At 43.2% G+C, this 24,481-nt stretch overlaps 1 protein-coding gene and 1 long non-coding RNA gene across 4 annotated transcripts in view; one reads left to right on the top strand and one right to left on the bottom strand.

Annotated features, from left to right (window-relative positions):
* The first annotated feature begins 28 nt into the window (after window positions 1-28).
* Window positions 29-6,756, top strand: LOC138086416 (uncharacterized). Its single transcript, XR_011145390.1, has 3 exons — window positions 29-76; window positions 2,350-2,626; window positions 6,303-6,756. It is a non-coding gene; the product is annotated as an uncharacterized lncRNA (long non-coding RNA).
* VDAC1 (voltage dependent anion channel 1) overlaps window positions 2,803-24,481 on the bottom strand; it is a 29,177-nt gene continuing 7,498 nt past the window's right edge. The window contains exons 1-9 of one of the 3 annotated variants that reach the window (XM_068981205.1): window positions 23,269-23,377; window positions 20,511-20,583; window positions 19,923-19,972; window positions 18,869-19,021; window positions 18,721-18,773; window positions 9,368-9,595; window positions 6,392-6,542; window positions 4,663-4,720; window positions 2,803-3,730 (exon numbers count right to left, since the gene is read on the bottom strand). In XM_068981205.1, the coding sequence (XP_068837306.1) occupies window positions 3,639-3,730; window positions 4,663-4,720; window positions 6,392-6,542; window positions 9,368-9,595; window positions 18,721-18,773; window positions 18,869-19,021; window positions 19,923-19,972; window positions 20,511-20,583; window positions 23,269-23,340 (930 nt within the window). In that variant the 5' untranslated portion in view covers window positions 23,341-23,377 and the 3' untranslated portion in view covers window positions 2,803-3,638. Of the gene's footprint in view, window positions 3,731-4,662; window positions 4,721-6,391; window positions 6,543-9,367; window positions 9,596-18,720; window positions 18,774-18,868; window positions 19,022-19,922; window positions 19,973-20,510; window positions 20,584-23,268; window positions 23,378-24,481 lie in introns of those variants that run through there. The other 2 variants (XM_068981206.1, XM_068981207.1) reach the window with 2 other exon arrangements.

Raw genomic sequence — 24,481 nt, forward strand, 5'->3', positions numbered from 1 at the left:
GGCGTCCGTAGGCGTTTGCGTCCCAGCGTGATGACGCCGCGGCCCGGAATGGAGTCCTGGAAACGGGAAAGGAGAGGTACAGTGGGATTTGGGGCAAGGGGGAGCACCTCAAAGTCGGCTGCAAACTAAGGATGTAATTTGTAAGGTGTGAAGACTCTCCCTCCCACGTGATGGGCTACTATACAGCTAATTGTTTTAGAAGATTTTTATAAGTATTCAACTTTGTAATAGAGTGATCCCAAAAGAGAAGTAACTGCCCTCCCCCTCCCAAAGGCAAAGGAAACATAAATATTAAGAATGGGTGGTGGAATTTTAGGTTAATGTTTTATTTTTTACCTTTCCCCATAACCATTTATTACTTCAACAAATACTTAGCACCTCCTCATATTTCAGTATACAGCACTGAAAGAAACTCCCCACCTTTGTAGAATTTCTTTTCTTGTGAGGGAGACTACAGTGTAAAATACATACTATATAATGGTAAAGGTATTATGAAGGAAAAGCAGAGAAGTGGTCTAGGAAAGAGGAGTAAGCTTCTATTTTTAAATCCTGTCACTTAAAACCCCCAGTATATGAAAATGCAAATTTAGAAGCTTCCAGAAGTTCCCTTAAGGCCCCAGCCATAATGCTGTGGTCTGTGTGTTCTGAGAATGTTTTCTTAATAAATGTATGTAGGCTTCAGGTCATAAAATTACATCTGATTGATTTACAGGAAATCGTGTCATGAAACAAGACATTTATTTCACCCCACAGCTTCTCCACTCGGGTCTCCATGATTCCCTAAGAAGCTTGCTCCTCCCCCATATACAGCTGAGCTGCCTCTCTGAGGAGAGAGGGCCTGTGTTCTCCTGAATCTGGTTTCCCTTAACATTTATCTGGCCCTGGTGACCGCTCGGAAACACACAAACTCTGTGTTGTCAAGAAAACTAAAAGGTCATTCATCTATTCATTTCCCCAAGCCAGCCACAAGCCCAAATAGACTGAATGGTACCCTTATTGCAAAACTTTCAGGGTAGCCAGGGTTCAAAGTCCTCCCAAGTTCCCCTAGAGCCTTCCCTCTGTGAGTACAAAAACCATCACTCAGTTTTACCAATAAGTCTCAATTGTAGCATCTGCATGTTGGGAGATTTGGGCTTAATCAAGCCTTTTTCCTGTAATGAACACCTTCAGTCCTCTTTTTTGTCCCCTTTGTTCCTTTGTCCCCGTACTAGATTGTTTCAGTTCTACTGGTGTATCATGAACTCAGGGCATTTTGCACAATATTCTGACATGCTGCATGCAACAGACAATATACAGATGGAAAATATTCGCTCAGAGAGCCCTTTGTACCTTTCAAAATATCATTACTGTACCTAGCATCTGACTGGATGTACCCAACAAACTTTATGCACCACAGTCTCTGAACACATTTAACAAAGTTCTCTTTGAAATAGCTGCAGGTCTTTATGAACCTAATGAAATATGACAAATACTGAGGCCAGCAGGTTTGGGGTGACCAGTTTGCTAAAAGTAAATCTGATACCTGTTCGGAATTGCCACTTCCAAACATCCATAAAAAGGAATTCTGCCTAAAACCATTTATCGCTGAATAGGAAAAAAGTTTACATTTGATGAAGCTGAGTAATACACATGCAGAGTTACTATTAATGTTTTGTAAATGCTTGAAGTCCACAAGTTATTTTTAAATACATATGGCAGAATCCATCCCCAGTGATCCATACCTTTATATGATCCCCTGCCTTTGGGAGGCACAGGTGAATGTGAGCTAGCACTCCTGTGATTAGGTTATGCTATGTGGACAGTTGACTTTAATGGGAGACTATCCTCAGTGGACCTGACCTAATCAGGTGAGCCCTTGAAAGGATTAGGACACTATAAAATAGTTATGGGGATGTAACGTACCATAATGTAATGTGACCATAATTAATGGTCTTAAAACTTCTCATCAGGGACTTCCCTGGTGGTCCAGTGGTTAAGACTCTGAGCTCCCAATGGAGGGGGCATGGGTTTGATCCCTGGTTGGGGAACTAAGATCCCACATGCCACATGTCCAGTAAATAAATAAAAACATTAAAAAAAAAAAAAAAGAAACTTCTCATCACAAGCAAAAAACAATTCTGTACAAGTAATGGATGTTAACTGGACATCCAGGTATGGTGATTATTTCACAATACATACAAATATCAAATCATTTGTTGTACTCCTGAAACTAACATAATGTTATATGCCAATTATATCTTAATTTTAAAAATAAAATTTTTTGAGAATTAGGTGTTTGGGCTCTTTTGGAGGAAATAAGAAGTGTGGCAAGGATTTGCTGGTGAAATTTTTCTGTTCCAACTGTTCCAGCTTTCAAAATGGAGAAGATCACATGGCAAAGAATGCAGATGGTCTGTGTTTGCTGAAGCAGCCCCTAGCTGATGGCTGGCAAAGAAATATCAATAGAAACCACTGTCTTAGAACTAAAGGAAACTGAATTCTGCTACAACCGTATGTGCCTAGAAGAAGACCCCAAGCCTAAGATGAAGACACAGTTTGGCTGACATCCTCATTTCACCACTGTGAGAATCTTAAGAGAGCCCAGGTACTAGTGCTTAGACTTCTGACTGACATACCTGTGAAATAAGTAAGTATTGTTTTAAGCCACTAAATTTGTGGTAATTTGTTATGCAGCAATAGAAAACTAAAAATATCACACACACATAACCACAGCAAGAGGCTGAGAAACAAGATAAACATAAGCCCTGTTTATTTACACTTTTATTAATAAAGACAACCAAAGAAGGATAAGGTTTCAATATTTTATTCAAGTTTTATTTTAAGTGATGTTAATTACAGCATTTGAAGGGGAGAATCTAATTCCACACAAAATGGAACTCTAAAATGTACCCATTAAACTGCTAAAAAATAAACTTTAGTGGCGAGAATACAACAGAAGTCCAATTTAAATTCTGAGTGTTGTCACCATGTGATTACAGTCACAGAGACTCTTCCCAGCTTGCAGCTGGGGCTCTTAGAAGCTATTTCATACTCTGGTGCAAGGGCAAAAAAACCACAACATGAGAGGGAATTAAGTCCTGAATTATTGGCTTCATCACAACTTCTCCACCCCAAAATGGCACAAAAGAAACGGCTACCACACCCTGCAGACTACTTTTTGTGTAAAAGAGGTGATGGATGGAGGTGGAAAAAGTCCCTGCCTATAAAAGTCCCTTTCAGTTAAGTTTGTACACACCATCAAACAAAGAGCCTCTCCTCAGTCAATTAGGGTAGGAAACCAAGGTTCAATTCTCAGGAAGTTACAATTTCATTCGATTACTCAATAGGAATTTACAAAGTGCCTGCAAATTATCAGCTTCCACTTGCAGCGATTTCTAGGTAAAAAAGAAACCTGACATCTCATGGGGCCAGCAAGCTCCCCACCAAGTCTACAGCTGAAAGGACCTTTTTTGAAATTGGGTTTCTTCTGTACCTCTGAAAGGGTAACACCCTAAAGCTGAATCATCTTTAACCTGGAAGTCTAATATGATATTTAGCAATACTTGCATCCCAGACATACAACATTAAAAGGTACACTAAATTCTGAAGGTAGCTATGCTGCAAAATAGTTTAAAATTAAACGATTGTACAGTATTCATTTATGCTTGAAACTCCAGTCCTAGACCAAGCTTGTGGCCACCAGCATTGACATTCTTGCCATCCAGCAGAGCTGACAGTGTCAGTTTGATACCTGCAGGAGAAATCAGGGAGAGGAAGGGAAGAGAGAAGTAGAAAAGAAAGGAGAAGAAAGGTTAGCTCAGGAGGATCACTGCAGCACACTGGAGACACCACATCAGGTTCAAAACCTGTTCCAGCCATGTGTGATCAGCAGGAGCAAAACCACAGGGCCCTTCAATCCCTGTTACTCAACACCATCTGACTAATGACTAGGCAGCCTAGGATGAGCTGATAAAACAATAATGATTCTTCCACAGCTCACCCAAATCCACTTAAGGGACTCTGCTTTCCTTTATCCTCTCAATATCCCTGCTGTAATCAGCACCATGCAGTAAACTTCTTTAGCAAAAGCCCCCTGAAACAAAACCCTAGCTATGAATCAGACTCCAAGGTCTTACGCTCCCACTCACAGCACGGATACAAACACATGGATACATACACACGCACACAACTAAATGCTATTTTCTCTAGAATAGCTTGATTCTGCCCATCATGTAATCTTAGATCTCCAGAATTCAAAGCCCCAATTTAACCAAACTAACCCCAAGGTGGTATTATTTCCTATAGCTGTAACATTAATTCGATGGACTGGCCTAGCTATCTTTGCAGAAGAAACCTGGAAACCAGTTTTACAATGAGGATGATCAATAGGCTGGTTTAAAGAACTTGCTGGAAATAAGTATCAAGTATTAGGTATACACTGGGACAAAGAATGGAAGAAAATAACTCAAAATGTAATATATGTTAGGCTTGGCCTTTTTTCTCCTACTTATCACCTCTCCTGTTCTCCAAATGTTTTATAATGATAGCACTCCTTTATAAACATTCAACTGTAAAATGATATACACTCATTTACAATGTTCTGTACAGTTATTTATAAGCAATTAACCTAAAGCAGCAAAACCAGCACCACATTTTAAGACAACTAATTTCACCAATACATACCTGGCTTTAGGGTCTGGGTATATCCTAATCCTATCAGGCTGGAGTTGTTCACTTTAGCCTAGTCAAGGAAAAGGTCAAGAGTGAAAATGTTAAATACTTCATGTTACCGTCTCCGAACTGAGTAAGAGCTTTTTAACCAACCAACTCTGGATTTCAGTATCAAATTCTATTTTTTCATGACCTCTTTGTTTACAGGATTCATTAAATTCAATATGAAATATATTAAATTTAGGAACTAGGTCTCAGAAAGTAACACAAAGGGATAACACAATTTTCAATTAAAAGGAAGTTATTATTTACATTTGATCCTTTATGGTATGTGGCCCAATTCCATTTATACTGAGTGTATCTGTATTTTTGAGTATATCTGTATTTTTGAGCAGGTGAGCACACCTTCACTTATGGCCAGAGACCTGAAAGACTTTCTTGTATAAAAGAGTTCTTCGAGATCTACTTGTTGCGATAAGGAAATACAGAGCAAATACCTGATGAGGTTATGAAGCTTTTGTTAAGTGGCAGAACATTGTTTGAATTTTCTCTTCATGAAAAACAGAAATAAAAACCATAATGACATGAAGGAAATTCAGCACAGACAAGCCTGAATATTTGGAGCAAAAGAATTCCTGGAGAATGACTTAAATCTTATACTTAGTGAGTGCTGATTAATAATCAATAAAGCAAATGAGTCAATAATAATTTTCCCTTTATTCTCCTGCCTGAGTTGTAGGGAAATCCAGGCCTCTCCCTGACCCCTTTCTGGGAAGTGAGAGGTCAGCAGAGCAAGCTCAGGCTGTGAGAACATCAAGTCCTGGCAAAAGCGAGAGCTACCAGGGCGCATGTTTTCCCGCTCACATGGCTGTTTTTAGACCTGGCATCTCCCACAGGAGAAAACAGGAAGGAAGGCCTCCAGGCAGGCAGTGGCCCATCTAGCTGTTCCATTTTGCCCATGCCATCCAAATAACATGGCCCCTTTTCCTTTGTTTTAAAGTGCCTAACCTTAAAGAAGCCAAATTCAGTTCCTATCTCAGGAGACTGTAAATTACACAAGCCAGCCCAGAAAGCATCCTGCAACATGAGACTTCCTCATTCCACCCCAAAAGGGCTACAGCTGGCAGTGCCCTGTGACAACAGAGATGAGCTCAACAAGATTTAATGCAAAAACTGCAGCAACCCAAGGGTCCACGAGCTATGCTACAGGGGTCTGCAAGATAAGAGGCCAATCAGTCAATACGAGGACCTGATTTCTTAATATGCAGTACAGGAGCAGGGCAGGAGAATGAAAACTGAGGGGGAAAGAAACATTTAAAACCTTGGGTTCAAGGTTTACAGTCTGCAGCATGGACTAGGGACTGGTTAGAGAAGGAGGCTCCACAGCAAGGCACTCTGGGTCAAACACAAACCCCAGCACTTAGCAATTGCCTGCCCTTGGGGAAGTCACTCAGCTGCTCTGAGCTTTCAGTTCCTCATCTGTGAAAACATGGATGGAATAGTTTTAAAACAGCTCCTATCTCAAATGGGTTGTATAAGAACTAAATACAGCAATTCACATATAATAGGCTCCATACAGTGTTTGGCACCCACAGTAAGTACAGAAAGTCCTATTACTCTCATTGTTTTACTCATGGTAAACCCTTTCACAGTGAGAAGAATCACTATCTGAAGCATGGAACTCCATCAGCCCAAGGGATCAGGTGGGGTCTCAGCGATGCATGATCCCACAGGTACCCACCGAGAAGCAGGCGTCAGGGTCAATCTGGTACTTGGCTGCTATTCCGAAGCGAGTGTTGCTGTTTCCTGCGGTCCAGGCCAGATTAACAGCAGTCTCCAACTTCTTGTTCACCTTCTGATAAATGGAGCCACCAAACTCTGTTCCATCATTTCTGCAAATAAGCACAGCACAGATACCAAGCAGCTTAGCAAGGGGGGCTGAGCTGGGCAAAGCCAACCAAGTCTTAACAGAGGATGGGAATGTTGTAAATGGACTGAACTGATCACAAAACAGGCACCAAATTACAAGCAGCCTGACAGGAATGGCACAGACACCAGGGCTGGGAAGGTTCACAGAAGGTAAAAGCTATCTCAGACATCACTGGGAACACGCAAGGCAACTCAGTCAACTACTCGGGCTGCATGGGACTTGAAGTTTTGCTTCCAAAATATTCTTTAAAATAAAAATGGTGACTAGGGCAATGGGATTGTGAATTCTGAGTGCTTTCTTCCTTCAGCTGCTAAAGTTATTACATTTATGAAATGCTGTATTATAAACATAGAAATCAAGAACAAAGCCAGAAATGGTAAGAAAGTCCAGGCCATTCATACTCCTCAGAAGGCAGCCTATAGCCAGTGCTTAGCACCAGCTGTTGCACCCACTGCTGAGAGTGCACGGCCAGGAGGAGGAGCAGCAATTACAAAAGAACTTAACCTATAATTGAGGCTCGCTGGCCCATGCATAGTGTTGACCCATGCTGCAACACCTACAGTCTCGGTGAGCCCTGAAAAGGAGCAACCTGCCATATTATAAAATGTTTCTGTCTTTCAAAAATGGAATGAAACCCAGCAGACCAAACTGTTTCCTCTCTTCGCAGCCTCTGGGAATACCCTCTTCCCCTCCCTGACATTTTTAATATAAAAAAACAATGTCAAAGTTCTGCTCCATCATTTTGGGTGTCTCCAGTGGAAACGACACTGGAAATTGTTAAGGCAGAGCCTATATACTTTGGAATCCAGCGAAGAGCCTAGAACTCACTAACCCAACAAAAAAATTGTTGCTGTCTCATTACAAACTCTGCTCTTCACTAATACACTCTCACAGAACACATTCTAAGTTCTTAAGTTCTCCCCTGAAATTTAGCCAGTTAGACACTGTGATTCCAAAAAGTATAGGAAGAACCCAGACACCACCTGATTCATAGGGAATCTAATTTCTTCAGAAAGTCAGTATGCTATAAAACAGCAGCTTGTCAAACACAATAGATTCTGGAGTGACTGGTATAACACAAAGAGGCAAATTTTCTTGGGCTTAAATGTGTTTAAATGTTAGATTTCTCAATGCGTTCTAAAACCAGCAACACTTCCTTCCTGTACTGCACTCTTAAAACCATAGACAGAGGGAACTCGCTGTACAGAATTCATCTGTATGAAGCACACAGAATATCTGTTACACATCTGGGCCTCTGCAAGACCACAGCAACCCAAACTAGCTGTGTCAGCTGTTTCCATGCCAGTTCCAAAAATGAACCATGTCCACTTACTGAAAGCCTTGAGGCTCAGATAAGAAAAATAGCTAACAGTCATTGCTCTTTCTGCTGCTGCTGCTGCTAGGTCACTTCAGTCGTGTCTGACTCTGTGCAACCCCAGAGACGGCAGCCCACCAGGCTCCCCCGTCCCTGGGATTCTCCAGGCAAGAATACTGGACGGGGTTGCCATCTCCTCCAATGCATGAAAGTGGAAAGTGAACGTGAAGTCGCTCAGTTGTGTCCGACTCTTAGCGGCCCCATGGACTGCAGCCTACCAGGCTCCTCCGTCCATGGGATTTTCCAGGCAAGAGTACTGGAATGGGGTGCCATTGCCTTCTTGTTCTTCCTAGAACTGTACAATTTCCCAATTCCAAACCAAGGAAGCACTTTCTGAATCAGCCAAAATTCTCAATTAAAAAATACTTCTATGCTTGTGATATTATTCCTATGACTTTCCTGCATGTTATCTTTTTAAAATTTACTTTTTTTTTTAACCTTTTTTGAGTATACACTTCTGTGAGTTTTTATAGACAAACTTGTATGGCCAGAATATAGAACAGTCCCACAATCAAACTCCCCTGTGCACCCCTTTGTATAACACCCTTCCTGTTCCCCTCTCTCAACCACTGGGCTGTCCATCTCTATAGTTTTCCTTTGATGTTTTAGTTTTAAAAGACTCACATTTTATTAATTTTTTATGCTAATATACATCTTTGTTAATTTATTATAAAAAATACTCATTTTTTATTAATAGAAATGTTACTAGTTCAGACACACATACCATTTACTTGTCTGTAAATTTTAAGTCACTTCTTTAGTGACCTCTAGTGGAAAGAAAGAAATCTGGTAAAGTTGTTCCCAATTTATACCACTCGTTAGTTTCTTGTATCTGCTGAGATATCACGGATGAAATTTTTGTTTCCCTTCAATCTAAATCAGTACTCTACTTCAACCCTCAAGTTTGATTACAAAGGGTCCTCTCTAACCTACCCTGTAATTTTCTCTTCCCTTCACAATACTGTCCAGTTAATAAACTTTTAAATGGACTGCCATGCAGAGAAGACAGTATTTAACTGAGACAGTCATCTCCTAATTTGTCTGCCATGCCAACATTCCATTCAGTACAGCAAGCTGGTTCTCAGGCAGTATACAGAGAAAGAGAGAGGGCTACAACTCCCCACCCCCAACCTATTAACTAAAATGAAAGGACCGCCAGTGTCCGTAAGGCTGCAGGCAAGGGATGCTCCTGCGGACTGACATCATGCTCTTGCCACAACTGATCAGTCTTTCTGTGCGCACCAGGGACAACATGTTACTGTCCACAGAACAGGGAGAACCTACATCACCTCAGGAAATGGGTAAGTGAGAAAAGAGAAAAACACTAGCAGGCCATTTGGCTCTTCTGATTCCAACAAACTCATTTCACAGTGATTAAAAATTGAGCTTAGAAAAAAATCATGAACACTTACACGTTAGTGTGAAGCTGGAACTCATCGGTCTTGTAGCCAACTGCAAAGTTGCTCTGAGTCACTCGAGACTTTGCAGTCTCAAAATTCATCTGGTAGCCAGCCAGCCAGCCTTCATAACCCAGCACCAAAGCGCCCCGGATGGAAGGACCAGCTATGTCAAAATCCACATCGCAGCCCAGGTTGATATGTTCCCGCTTGTACCCTGTCTTGATTTTAGCATTTTTTTTCCTAGAGGAAAAGAAATCATATTAAAATCAGAAGTTAACTCATTTCATGACAACCACTCCAGAAATACACATTTTAAAACACTAATCCCTATTTGAATAGGGGGGTAGGAAGGCAAAGTCAGGGCCCCAGATCTCCTTAAGCAGCTGTTGCAACCTCTCTTCAACCAAAATCCAAAATAATGCAGAAATGCCACCTTAATGAAGTGAGAACATAGGCTTGTAAAAGAAACACTAAGTGATTTTTACTAGCATCTCCCTATGCTTAATGTAGTGACCTACACAGGCATTCATTAGGTAGAGTGCCACCATGTAATTATGAAACAGATGCATCTTTGTTATTTTTCCTATCTGTTGGGGGGAAAAACAGTCTGTCATGAAGGTAGCTATCTACACAGCAGCTCCTTTTCAACAATTTTCTTTTTTGGTCACATCCCACAGGATGTGGGATCTTAGTTCCCCAGCCAGGGATTGAACCTGGGACCCCAGCAGTGAGTGCACCAAGTCCTAACCATTGATTGGACCACCAGGGAAGTCCCTAAACAGCAGCTTTTACTATGTGGCTCACTTGGTAAATAAAGAAACAAATACTAGATCCTTTCTAAGTAAATTCAACAGGCGGCTTTTAATTCAGTATCCATGCTATTCCAATGAGCATAGATTTCAGAGAACCAGGTAGTGAGGTAGAACCTGAGTTCCTGCGGTCATAAGGGGCCAGGAAGCCTTTGTAGTCTGAACAAGACCCCAGGTTTGCATGTATGACCAGACCAGTGCCTCCCTTCCCTATTTCACAAGACCCAGCATTTCTCAGGAAGTGCAGGGGAGTTGTGTCACCTTCAAATACATTATCATCATGCCTTTTACCAAAAATCAGCATTAGAGACAAGATCATATCTATCCAATAAAATTGACTATTTCCAACTGATAGTTTCTGTCATTCAAGTGCAAAATGAACATCTTCCACAGCAAGAACACTTCCAGTGGAGACCTCAGGAAAAAGCAGGTATGCTTCAAGGATCAAGAACCACATACCCCTGTCCACCCCAACTTCATTCATACTGAGATTAAAGCTTCACCTCCAGCACCCAGACTGTGGGCCCTAAATACCATTCCTTCCTAAAAGGAACCAACACTCCTCAGAAAACTGCAGATTACAGGTTGAGGCAGGAAAGGTGCAGGATGAGCTTGAAGCATCTATCAAAGCTATCAAAGAATCAATGTTGGAGCAAAAGGACTTGAGAACTAACATGAAGAGGCTCGCAAGGGCTTCAGACATGGGACAGTATGAGCAATGGACTGAAGTATATCAAACCTTTCAACCTACGAACTCAAGACACATACACATTGGTCATCTTTAGAGACTAGTGAATCAATTTGTTTTGAAAAGTCAATTAAAAAGGCACCAAACACGTATCCCACCTTTCCTATACTAACTATACCGCAAGATAACCAGAGTTGATGAGAAGTTTCTCTTTATTGAAATATTCCAGCTAAAAAAAATGAAGGAAAGATAAAGGTAGAAATATCACCAGTGTGTAACCCCTTGAGTAGATCATGAATGGCACTAACATACAAAGAGAAAACCAGACTCCCGTGTGCATCCTTATGGAAGCATATTTCAGCACCACACCCGCCCAATGGACTCTAAATGTGATGAAGCCTCTAGACTTAGCAATCCACAGGAAACGTGGGGGACAGGGGGACAAGTTAAACAACACCACAGAATATAAACAGCAAAATTCATGTGTAATTCTAGAAAACAAATGATCTCATTTTAAAAAATAAATCTCGGGGAAAAAAAAAGATTCTTAAAAACTAAGATTTAGGGGCCATATGAACCAATCTTTATGTATGGACAATTTTTGATTCTATAAAATAGTTTCATGAAATCAGCTAAATCTGAAGAGACTAGACTTAACAATATGAAGAAGTTATTATCAATTTTCACAATGTAATACTGTGGTTATGCTTTCTTCAAAAGGAATCTTATTTAATGATACATATTAAAATATACACAGATTAAATTATGTGATATCTGTTATTCAAAATAATCTGAGGGTAAGAGGGATTGATTATGGATGTATAAATTAAACATGACTGGCCATGGGATGATAATTATCAAAAGCTCAGTGATGAGAACATGATGAAGGTATAATATACTTTTTGGCATTCATTTGCATGTTTGAAATTTTCAGTAATAAAAAATGTAAAGATTAAACACTCCAAGTTTCAATGAGTCAAAATTTCAGAGATCACAAGTGAAAATAAAACGAACAGCCTTCCCTAGTGACAGTGAAACTTGCAACTTTGGTTCAAGTTGCTTCTGTGCATTTTTGCAAGCTTTGAAGAAAAGGAGTGACAACCAAACTCTCTCTCTCTCAATAAGAGAAACTTAAGGGACTTCCCTGATGGTCCAGTAGTTAAGACTCCATGCTCCCAATGCAGGGGGAACATGTTCGATCCTTGGTCAAGGAACTAAGATCTTACAAGCTGCACGGGGTGGCCAAAAGGGAAAAAAGAAAACAAACCTATTTAGGTCTGCCTGCTCTTTAGGGGAAGAAACCTGGGTTATGACGATGTACCTAATTGGCACCAAGCAGGGTAGGATAACTGATGGAAAAAACAGCTGCTCAGAGGCTGACATTTAGAAAGAGGGAGAAACCAAGACATGGAAATAGCAGGCATCTTCTAAGGACAGGGAAAATGCTGCTGCTGACACAAAATACAACACCTGTGCCAGGGCCTTTGACCAGTGGTGTGGACCAGCCACAGTGGACAGTTACAAGGTGCCTCCACATGTCACCTCCATGGATTCTGGCCAGAGGCACCAGGTCCCCAAGGAATGCACACTGCTGGGGCGTTGACTCAGGTTTCTCTCCAGGCTTGGCTCTAGGGCAGCATTCCACACCTTTGGAGCTTTTCCCCTTTCAGATATTATTGGGATTCTTTTGAAGCTATTTAAACAATGGTGCTAATTTGACAGGCACCTGAGAGGTATACTCTAAGCTGTGGTTAATGAGCTGGCTCTATATGTGGCAGGTACCCATGTCCTGATGAGGTCGTCTGCAGCCTCATCTGGCTGTGCTAATGTTTAGCTCCTTAAAGGAAGCCAAGATGCTTTCCCAGGCTGTACTCTCAGACACGTGGAAAGACAGCTTTCATTTCCAATCTTCATCAAGTGCTCAAAACCTTCCTCAAATACCCAACAGCAATGAGTACATCTTGTGCCCACAGTCTTGGTTACTAAACACCATTCCTCAATAAAAGGAACCAAAGCTTCTTGGAGAAATGGCTGATAGCAGGACTAGAAAAGGACAAGGACACTTTCTGAAGAAGTGTTCACGACAGGGGCTTGTCAAAAGCACACAGGACGTCAACTTGAAGGCATTCCCAATGGCCATACCTGGGACAGCATGAGTAACAAAATATAGTAAGGGATTATAACCTGTACAGTAAAATAAATGTCTAAGAATCTATACTGATACAAATAACTGATCAAATAAATAAAAGGTGGTGAAGGAAGAACTCTTCTTCACAGTAAAATCTCAATAAATGTAGAAGGGATGATGGGAACAGAAAATCCCCATTTGCCAAACATAATTGTTACAGGCCAGAATCACTGATGGATCCAAATAATTGTTAAGTCAAAGTATAAAAAATAAAATATCTGCACGGTCTCAAAGCATCTCCCACACAAGATACTGGTTAATTATAAAGAGAAAAAAATGTTTTACAGATAAATCTGCAAACACCACTTTAATCAAGTGACCCAAGTACCATCACCAGTAATGAGGCACATTAACATATATCTCCTGATGTCATACACCAAGATGCAGAGAACACAACATGAAGTCTGAGGTTGTCACAAATGCATAACCTGCGTTTAACCATGAGAAAACATCAGACAAATCCAAATCGAAGGATTCTACAAAGTAATTGGCCAATTATCTTTCAAAGTGACAAAGTCATAAAAGATAAAAACTATGCCCCAGGAAAAATGATAGGATACTGAAAGAGGAACTCCCCAGGTCATAGGGGCCCAACACGCTACTGGAGATCAGTGGAGAAATAACTCCAGAAAGAATGAAGGGATGGAGCCAAAGCAAAAACAGTACCCATTTGTGGATGTGACTGATGATAGAAGCAAGGTCCGATGCTGTAAAGAGCAATATTGCATAGGAAGCTGGAATGTCAGGTCCATGAATCAAGGCAAGCTGAAAGTGGTCAAACAGCAGATGGCAAGAGTGAACGACAACATTCTAGGAATCAGTGAACTAAAATGGACTGGAATGGGTGAATTTAACTCAGATGACCATTATATCTACTACTGTGGGCAGGAATCCCTTAGAAGAAATGGAGTAGCCATCATGGTCAACAAAAGAGTCTGAAATGCAGTACTTGGATGCAATCTCAAAAACAACAGAATGATCTCTGTTCGTTTCCGAGACAAACCATTCAATATCACAGTAATCCAAGTCTATGCCCCAACCAATAATGCTGAAGTAGCTGAAGGTGAATGGTTCTATAAAGACCTACAAAACCTTTTAGAACTAACACCCAAAAAAGATGTCCTTTTCATTATAGGGGACTGGAATGCAAAAGTAGGAAGTCAAGAAACACCTGGAGAAACAGGCAAATTTGGCCTTGGAATATGGAATGAAGCAAGGCAAAGGCTGACAGAGTTTTGCCAAGGGAACACACTGGTCATAGCAAACACCCTCTTCCAACAACACAAAAGAAGACTCTACACATGGACATCACCAGATGGTCAACACTGAAATCAGATTGATTATATTCTATGCAGCCAAAGATGGAGAAGCTCTATACAGTCAGCAGAAACAAGACCAGGAGCTGATTGTGGCTAAGATCATGAGCTTCTTATTGCCAAATTCAGACTTAAATTGAAGAAAGTAGGGAAAACCACTAGACCATTCAGGTATGACCTAAATCAAATCCCTTATGATTATACAGTGGAAGTGAGAAATAGATTTAAGGGACTAGACCAGATAGACAGAGTGCCTGATGAACTATGGAATGAGGTTCGTGACACTGTACAGGAGACAGGGATCAAGACCATCCCCATGGAAAAGAAATGCGAAAAAGCAAAATGGCTGTCTGAGGAGGGCTTACAAATAGCTGTGAAAAGAAGAGAAGCCAAAAGCAAAGGAGAAAAGGAAAGATATAAGCATCTGAATGCAGAGCTCCAAAGAATAGCAAGGAGAGATGAGAAAGCCTTCCTCAGTGATCAATGCAAAGAAATAGAGGAAAACAACAGAATGGGAAAGACTAGAGATCTCTTCAAGAAAATTAGAGATACCAAGGGAACATTTCATGCAAAGATGGGCTCGATAAAGGACAGAAGTGGTATGGACCTAACAGAAGCAGAAGATATTAAGAAGAGGTGACAAGAATACACAGAAGAACTGTACAAAAAAGGTCTACACGACCAAGATAATCACGATGGTATGATCACTCACCTAGAGCCAGACATCCTGGAATGTGAAGTCAAGTGGACCTTAAAAGCATCACTACGAACAAAGCTAGTGGAGGTGATGGAATTCCAGTTGAGCTATTTCAAATCCTGAAAGATGATGCTGTGAAAGTGCTGCACTCAATATGCCACAAAATTTGGAAAACTCAGCAGTACACAGGACTGGAAAAGGTCAGTTTTCATTCCAATCCCAAAGAAAGGCAATGCCAAAGAATGCTCAAACTACCGAACAATTGCACTCATCTCACACGCTAGTAAAGTAATGCTCAAAATTCTCCAAGCCAGGCTTCAGCAATATGTGAAGCGTGAACTTCCAGATGTTCAAGCTGGTTTTAGAAAAGGCAAGGGAAAAAATAAGAAAAGGCAAGGGAACCAGAGATCAATTGCCAACATCCGCTGGATCATGGAAAAAGCAAGAGAGTTCCAGAAAAACATCTATTTCTGCTTTATTGACTATTCCAAAGCCTTTGACTCTGTGGATCACAATAAACTGTGGAAAATTCTGAAAGAGATGGGAATACAAGACCACCTGACCTGCGTCTTGAGAAATCTGTATGCAGGTCAGGAAGCAACAGTTAGAACTGGACATGGAACAACAGACTGGTTCCAAATAGGAAAAGGAGTACGTGAAGGCTGTATATTGTCACCCTACTTATTTAACTTATATGCAGAGTACATCATGAGAAACGCTGGGCTGGAAGAAGCACAAGCTGAAATCAAGATTGCCGGGAGAAATATCAATAAACTCAGATATGCAGATGATACCACCCTTATGGCAGAAAGTGAAGAGGAACTAAAAAGCCTTTTGATGAAAGTGAAAGAGGAGAGTGAAAAAGTTAGCTTAAAGCTCAACATTCAGAAAACTAAGATCATGGCCTCTGGTCCCATCACTTCATGGGAAATAGATGGGGAAACAGTGGAGACAGTGTCAGACTTTATTTTGGGGGGCTCCAAAATCACTGCAGATGGTGACTGCAGCCATGAAATTAAAAGACGCTTACTCCTTCGAAGGAAAGTTATGACCAACCTAGACAGCATATTCAAAAGCAGAGACATTACTTTGCCGACTAAGGTCCGTCTAGTCAAGGCTATGGTTTTTCCTGTGGTCAGGTATGGATGTGAGAGTTGGACTGTAAAGAAGGATGAGCGCCGAAGAATTGATGCTTTTGAACTGTGGTGTTGGAGAAGACTCTTAAGAGTCCACTGGACTGCAAGGAGATCCAACCAGTCCATTCTAAAGGCGATCAACCTGGGGATTTCTTTGGAAGGAATGATGCTAAAGCTGAAACTCTAGTACTTTGGCCACCTCATGCGAAGAGTTGACTGACTGGAAAAAACTCTGATGCTGGAAGGGACTGGGGGCAGGAGGAGAAGGGGACGACCGAGGATGAGATGGCTGGATGGCATCACTGACTCAATGGAGGCGACTCTGAGTGAACTCTGGGAGTTGGTGATGGACAGGGAGGCCTGGCATGCTGCGATTCATGGGGTCGCAAAGAGTCGGACACAACTGAGCGACTGAACTGAACTGAACTGAACTGACATTACTTTGCCAACAAAGGTCCGTCTAGTCAAGGCTATGGTTTTTCCAGTAGTCATGTATGGATGTGAGAGTTGGACTGTGAAGAAAGCTAAGCACAGAAGAATTGATGCTTTTGAACTGTGGTTTTGGAGAAGACTCTTGAGAGTCCCTTGGACTGCATGGAGATCCAATCAGTCCATTCTAAAGGAGATCAGTCCTGGGTGTTCTTTGGAAGGAATGATGCTAAAGCTGAAACTCCAGTACTTTGGCCACCTCATGCGAAGAGTTGACTCATTGGAAAAGACTCTGATGCTGGGAGGGACTGGGGGCATGAGGAGAAGGGGACGACAGAGGATGAGACGGCTGGATGGCATCACCAACTCGATGGACGTGAGTTTGAGTGAACTCCGGGAGATGGTGATGGACAGGGAGGCCTGGCGTGCAATTCATGGGGTCGCAAAGAGTCGGACATGACTGAGCGACTGAACTGATGCCCCAGGTTAGAAGAGACAAAGGAGACTTTGCAATTAAAAGCAATGTAGTATCCTGAACTAGATCATGAATGAGAAATAAGACATCAGAAGGACAAAAGATTAGCTAACAAATCTCCTGGTCTGATAATTATATGAGATATTAACATTAGGAGAAGGCAAGTAAAGAATATAAGAGGATTCTGTACACTATTTGTGCAGCATTTTTATATATGTTAAGTATAAAAATAGTTAAATTTCCAAATAAAAAAACTTTTTGGTTATGTATATATTACTGCAAGTCCTAGAGTCGTCTCTGCAAACTCCCCAAAGGCAGTGAGCAAACCCTTTACAAATTCCAAAGTGTGCCACCTCAGGGCAGCAAGCAAAGTCCTAAACAGCAAATTCAAGCACGTGGGCACATCCTCCAGCCCTTGTGCTATCAGTGTCTCTCTGGATAACTTCTCCCATCACGGTGCCTGGGGGGAAGCAGACAAGCAGGAAGGCCATGCTCCTGCAGGAGAAACTACAGCAGAGATGAGAACAAGGTAAATTCAGCTCCTGGCCAATAATCTTCAGACCATCCATAATCAAGTTATAAAAAGACTATAATCTAGAGGCAGGATCCCAATGTGCCCAGTCCTTGTGGTCACCCTGCACAGGGTCTGAACTCGGGAGCGTCTCCCTCTAATAAATATTCATTGGAAGAAGAAAAAGGAAGGAGAGAGAGAAGAAAATAACATCAAATGGCAAAAAATGGAATTCAGAATGCCACTGAACCACGCACCTAAAAGATAGTTGAGGAAGTAAATTTTATGTGCATTTTACCATAATTTTAAAACTAAATAAACTAAGAAATGAAATTCAATACATGCCCTTGAGGCTTATCATCAGTCTGCAAAACAACCTTCTCAGACCTAAAAGACCCAACTGCTGAGTGGAAAAAAACAAGAGTGTGTTCTGGAGGAGAACAACTCCCTCAGTCACTGTGAAAAGCTCCAGGAGCTGAGGCAGACCAACACATCCTCTTGCCTCCCGTGCTGTGCTGTGCTTAGTCACTAAATCATGTCCGACTCTTTGCAATCTCATGGACTGTAGCCCACCAGGCTTCTCTGTCCATGAGATTCTCCAGACAAGAATACTGGAATAGGCTGCCATTTTCCTCCTGCAGAGGATCTTCCTGACCCAGGGATCGAACCTGCATCTTCTGTGTCTCGTGCATTGCAGCACTGATGGCTCATTACCTTCCCTGATGGAAGACCGAGGTCCTCAATAACCAGCAAGCCTAATCTGCCTGTGGCTGGAGGGCCTGAAGCAGAAATGTGCAGCCTCAGGAGCCACCTTGCAATTAAAGCCCACACACTCTCAGTGTCCCTAAGTAGGAAACTGGGGAAAGGGCTCTCCAGCCTGAAAAAAATAAGGCTAGCAACAGCAACCCATTAGCCCCTGCTTCCAAACACTGCCCTACAGCCTTGGCCACTTAACATTACCAGCAGCCTCACTCACAAGGAATGGAGCATCACTGGACCAGAAATCCTGCAGCCTCCTCAGCTGAGGCCAGTAAAACAATAACAAACAGCACAGAATGAACCTCACCATAAAACACTGCTAAGTGTCCTTAAGGAGAAAGCAGATGAAATTCTTACCCAGTGTTCGGTGAGAAGGATGAATCGAAGGTCAGCTTCAGGCCACGCGCAAGCTGAACAGAAAAGAAATTCACCAATAGGGTTAGTCACAAGACAGGCCAGCAGACGTCACTTGGTAAAACTGCGTCTTTCCACAGGTGACCATTACCTGATCTTCCACAGTAATCTCCGTGCCTAGTGTGTTGTCAGTGTTCCATTTCTCTGTAAACGTCAGGCCATATTCAGTCCATCTGTACTTGGTTTCCAGGCTGCCCGTCACTTTGGTGGTCTCGGTGTTGGCTGAACCTGAGCTCGTAAATTCCTTTAAAGAAGACAGTCACAGCCTGCATGCCAGCACTTCATTCTGCATCACTCCACCCCTAAATGGACTGCACTTTCCTTTATGCAAAAGGTGAGACCCTGAACATGTGGGTGCAAAAGCTCCATCTATAATTCAATTAGATATTTAAAGTGTCAAAAAGGCTTCCCCGGTGGCTCAGTGGTAAAGAATCCACCTGCCAATATAGGAGATGCGAATTCTATCCCTGGGTTGGAAAGATTCCCTGGAGAAGGAAATGGCAACCTATTCTGGTATTCTTGCCTAGGAAATTCCAAGGACAGAAGAGCTTGGTGGGCTACAGTCCATGGGGTCGCAAAGAGTTGGACACGACTTTGCAACTAAACAACTATTTAAAGATGGAATCCGCTAACTAAAGGAATCTTACAGAGAATTCTATATCAAGAGACAGCTTCCTTCCTCCCCTGCAACTCTTCAGTCTGGACAGGAAGGCATCATGTCCTCTTTCCATCCTGTCTCCAGGCTCACACAGAGAAAAGGCTTTGAGCTAAAGCGGACATTGCAGTAATTCTACCCAAAACTTCTTCCTTCCGACAATTACCACATGCACAATCTAAAAGATACTACTAATTTTTTTATTAAATAATCATGTGGTATGGAACACAGGTCAATTTTGAAATAAGATACATAAGGAAAAATAAATCGGAGACCTGCCTCATATTCCTATGAGTATTAATAGATGCTAAATTGGGGACCTAGTGGCTTGGTTCCCCGGACCACCCATTCCACAGAAGAGGCAATAAACGTGACAACCACAAGTTGCCACAATCAGAAAAGTCCCTTTGCTTGCCACTCAGATGGAAGTTATTTATTATTTACTGATCTACAATAAATATCCATACTCCGTGTGGGCCAGACAACTTACCAATCCATTCTCGGATTTTGTTTTCAGATCAAGTTTTATTAAGCCAAATCCTAAAGAAAGAACATGGTCACTGTTAATAGGTTAAATAACTCAAGAGCAGCATCTCTGCCTCCCTTAGGAAATCTTAAAAATGCCATGAGTGCAGAGGGCACCAGTCTCCGCTGCTGCCTGCCTCTGTGGGTGGAGCTTGGTTGCCATGGAGACTGGTTGCCACGGAACAGTGGCAGAGGGAACAGGCACAGCCCCACCTGCAGCCCCAGCAGAGTCTGAGAAAAAGGTGTGTGACAGCATGAGCACCAGCCTAAGGAAAAGCTAAATTTAGAAGCCGCAGTCCACCGCAGCGGCACCCAGACCTGCTCCCGCCTGGGAGAGGAAACGAGAAGGTCCACTAGTCTGAGCAATTCGCTCGCCGACCTGAACTGGGCGCGCAACCAAAACTGCTTGACTAGCCACAGAAGGCTTATCTCTTTTCCCTGACATGAAGGTTCTAAGAGCTGACTGACCCAGCTCTCTCAAACTGTGACGGGTAGAATACCAAACAAGCGGACCCAGTCTCTGAGCTGAAAGGCCACTCCATGCAACACTCACCATAGCCCTTGGTGAAGACATCCCTGGCAGATTTGCCAAGATCAGCATACGTGGGAGGCACAGCCATCTTCTGCTAAAATAAAAGAATCACCATAATAAACACTCTGGAAATTACAGATATTCATTTTCCACCAATAAAAATCATCAGCACTGACTTCCAGGTACCTTTTTCCCCCATGTGTGGACAGAGATACCTGTGCAGTCTCCTGCTGCTTCTGCGGCCAGAGGTGGAAACACCCAGTAGGTTTTTATTGACAGCAGACCAGTCTGACTTTGGAGACCTCTTCTCTTAGGTATCCCCAGGATTAAGCACAGGCCCAGAATATGGCAGGAGTCAGTCAGTATTTGCTAAAGGAATTGACTGTCAAAGACACACTCCCATGAGCCAGCTACTTTACTGAACTGCAGGACTCTTGCCAATAAAACATTATCTTCTTACAAAATATTGACTGCTAGGACATTAAATACACTGAATAGAAATCAGGGCTTTTCAGAGTATCATATTTTCCAAACAATTCTGATTTCATTCATTCAACAAACATTTATGGAGTACCTACTATGTGTCAGAATGGACTCAACATTTCACAAAACATTTGTATTTTATGGGAACCCACTTTTAGAGTATCATATTCCTCACAGAGGAAACAGTAAAACCTACCTACCTAACTAGGCAACTCTTTCCCATGGAAGGAAATGCAAACACATCCCTTCCAAATTTAATTCAAACAAACACCTACTGAGTACCAATGTGACTTTATTTTTAAAACTGACTCTCAAAGTACTACTTGGGATTGATGCATATCACTATGTCAGTCAACAAGCATTTATTAAACACCTCAGTGTTCAAAGAAGGCAAGAACTCCCAATAGTCCTCACCCTAAGGACCACGCTGTGTTGCTGGGAGCCTCCGCATTGACACATTATGTACCCAGAATTAAGACTCTAATCTGGACGGCACACACCCCGTGCTCCACCCAGGAGGAGAGGGGGACGTGAGAAAGCATTATCTTCTGCATCTTCTCCATCTCCAAAACTGTTAGCCTCAATTGGCCAAAACTCCAAGTAACCCAAAGATGTATCTATTTTAAATACAGGACACCTAAATTACCAAACGGGAACTGCATACACCCCATGTAAAGTCACATACACATGTACCCACATAAATAAACATCCACAGGGCATGTTCCTGGTTAAGTGGGAAACCAGTGAAAAGTGGTCCAAGTGATCCCGGGGAAGCAGCGTCACAAGCCAAAGTTCAGCCTGACCAAAGCCTTAACTTCAAAGACACTGCAGGGAGCACACAGAACCCACGAGCATAATGTTTAAAAACAAACCAACCTGCAAGCCTCCACAGTTTAAATTATAAAACTGCGGTCCAAGTCCTAGTTTACTTTTTTTCAGAGGTTTTGCTAGCTCTGTCCCAGCTCCCTTTTGTATCAGAGCAGAGAGGAGCAGCCCAGTAAGCTGTTTACGTGATCCTATTTTTGTTGCTGTTGTTATTTCTCGCACATGATTAGGCTGGAACCAAAGGCAACTCAGCCCACATTAGGATCAGGGCACAAAGAACACGGGGGAAGACCCATTTTAGGCTGCTTCGACTGGTTTTTTCCCAAGTCTGTGGACTTCCCTCTCCCAACCTGTTCCCCTTTCACCCCAAACGAACCCCGTAGGCACACCCACCCCAGGGACAGACCAGGAAACCAACCACCAGGCCCTCCCTGCTTTAGCCCACAGATGGGCCTCGGCCCCTCCCAGGAGAAGCAAGGAAACAACCGGGGATTGACGGCTGAGGTAACAGAGCCCCAAGGAAACATGTAGAATGTCTCAGCAAAGGGCCCCGAACATTCTGCACACACACCAGCACTAACAGTTATCAGTGGACAGAGGACCCCTCTTCAGTGCCGTCCCCTTCTCACCTGGGCACAAACTCAGCCCCAGCCGGGTGACAGGGAGAGCAGTCCAGTCCCAACATCTCCAGGTCAGCTAAGACCCCCTGTACCTCAGGGGTCAAGGCCTTCCCAAGTACCCTCCCCTGGCTCCAGGACCCACCTCACCAGGCACACGCGGCTTTCACATCTGGACCAGTCCATCCCTCAGGAAAGAGGCAGAACACTCATCATTTAATGCTCCCCAAATGCCCTTGCTTATCCCTAATCCCCAAAACTGAAAAGCAAAGCCACCTGTCAAAACACACTCCACCCACAGCAAAAATCACCCTAAAGTGGCCACTAAGGAGATTACCATCCAGGACAAGAGAGGTGGGATGGCGGAGCGAGCGCACATAAGACCAGGCTCTCCTTGCATCCCCAGCGCAGCAGCTGGCAGGGAGGGCGCACAGGAGCCAGGGGCTGAGTGGAGCCAAACCCGCTCCTCAGCCTGAGGCAGCACCCGCCCAGGAGGGCGTGACCCTGCCGCCCTCTTCGCCAAAGGCTCCCTACAACTGCGTGGCTGTGGCTCCCCCTTCTGCTCTTCCTGTGGCCTTCCTCTTTGCCTGCCTCTTGTCTCTGGCTGCACTTATCCGACAGGACCCAAGCAGTTCCGCCTGTTTGAGCTCAGCCTTCTTACAACGGCAAACAGCACCCAACACAGTTCTCAGCACCTGCTTCAAAAACAATCTCACTGTAGAAATAATGATTGCCACCCATGCTCTCTCGGGCCAGGACTGGAGGGGGAGAGAACTCAGCGCCCTGCTTTCTCACTTAACAGCCTGCCTGCGCTGACTCGCAGGCTGAACCCCGGTCCTGGCCCCTCCCGGCACCTGGATCGGCTCCAGACCACTCCCCATCATCTCTGCAGCATCCGTCCAAGCATCTTCAGAAAAGGGAACCATCGAGTGCTGCCGGCGAGGGTGTAAACTGGCGCAGCCACTGCGGAAAACAGTATGGAGATCCTCAGAACTGTCACATGATCCAGCAATTCTACTTCCAGTGTTCACCCAAAGGATACAAAAACACGAATCCGTTAAGACACATGCACGCCTATCCTCGTCGCTGCACTGCTTACAACAGCCAAGAAATGGAACAGCCTGCAAGCCCATCAACAACTGAATGGACACTGAAGATGTGGCACGTGTGTGTATGTATGTGTCTGTGTGTGCATCCACACACGTGACATACTACTACTCAGCCCCTGAAAAAAAAAAAAGATGAAATCTGGCCATTTACGACAACATGGATGGACCTTGAGGGTATCATGCTAAATTAAATGAGTCAGACGGAGAGGACTTTTATGTAACCTCCATCTTGGAGGGACATATCCTCTTTGAGTCCCCTGTGATTTCACTCATATGTGGAACGCAAAAAGAAGAGACAAAAATAAATGAACCCAAACAAACACAGAGAACAGAGTAGTGGTTACCAGAAGGGAAAAGGGTGGTGGGCGGGGGCGGGGGCTGAGGGTGAAGGATCAACTATATGGTGACAGATAGAAACTCAATTTTTGGTGGTGAGCACACTGCAGTGGATACAGAAGTAGAAACATAAGGTTGTACACATGAAGCACAGACTATTAGAAGCTCAGCTTCCCGAGACTGAGCATAAGACAGGATACTCTGACATGGGCAGGCAGCCAGCCCTGGACAGACGGAAACCAGAAGGGAAAGGCCAAGACCCCGGGTCTCTACCTGGGTGATGGCTTCAAGGCAAAGCCTGGGAGCATGGTTCCCAAAGATAAGTGGGAAGCAAGAAATGGCCACGTCAGGCTGAGCAGACCTGCCTGTAGTCACTGATGACTTTGGGAAAGACAAATAAGTCACACCAGAAGACAGGAATCACTGGTTCCCCTCCACTGCCTGCCAGCCTACCTACCCAACACTCCTTGGCTGACCTTGAACAGATTATGCAAGCTCCACTCCAGCTGAGGAATGAAAAGCCAGCCCATACTGGAAGCTCAGAAGGGAGAGATAGTATATCGCCCAGCATGATCTGCGTAACAGTTATGTAACCTCCATCACGGGAGGACACATCCTCCTG

The sequence above is a fragment of the Capricornis sumatraensis genome, chromosome 9 (assembly GCF_032405125.1).
Source record: "Capricornis sumatraensis isolate serow.1 chromosome 9, serow.2, whole genome shotgun sequence".
Classification (NCBI taxonomy): domain Eukaryota; kingdom Metazoa; phylum Chordata; class Mammalia; order Artiodactyla; family Bovidae; genus Capricornis; species Capricornis sumatraensis.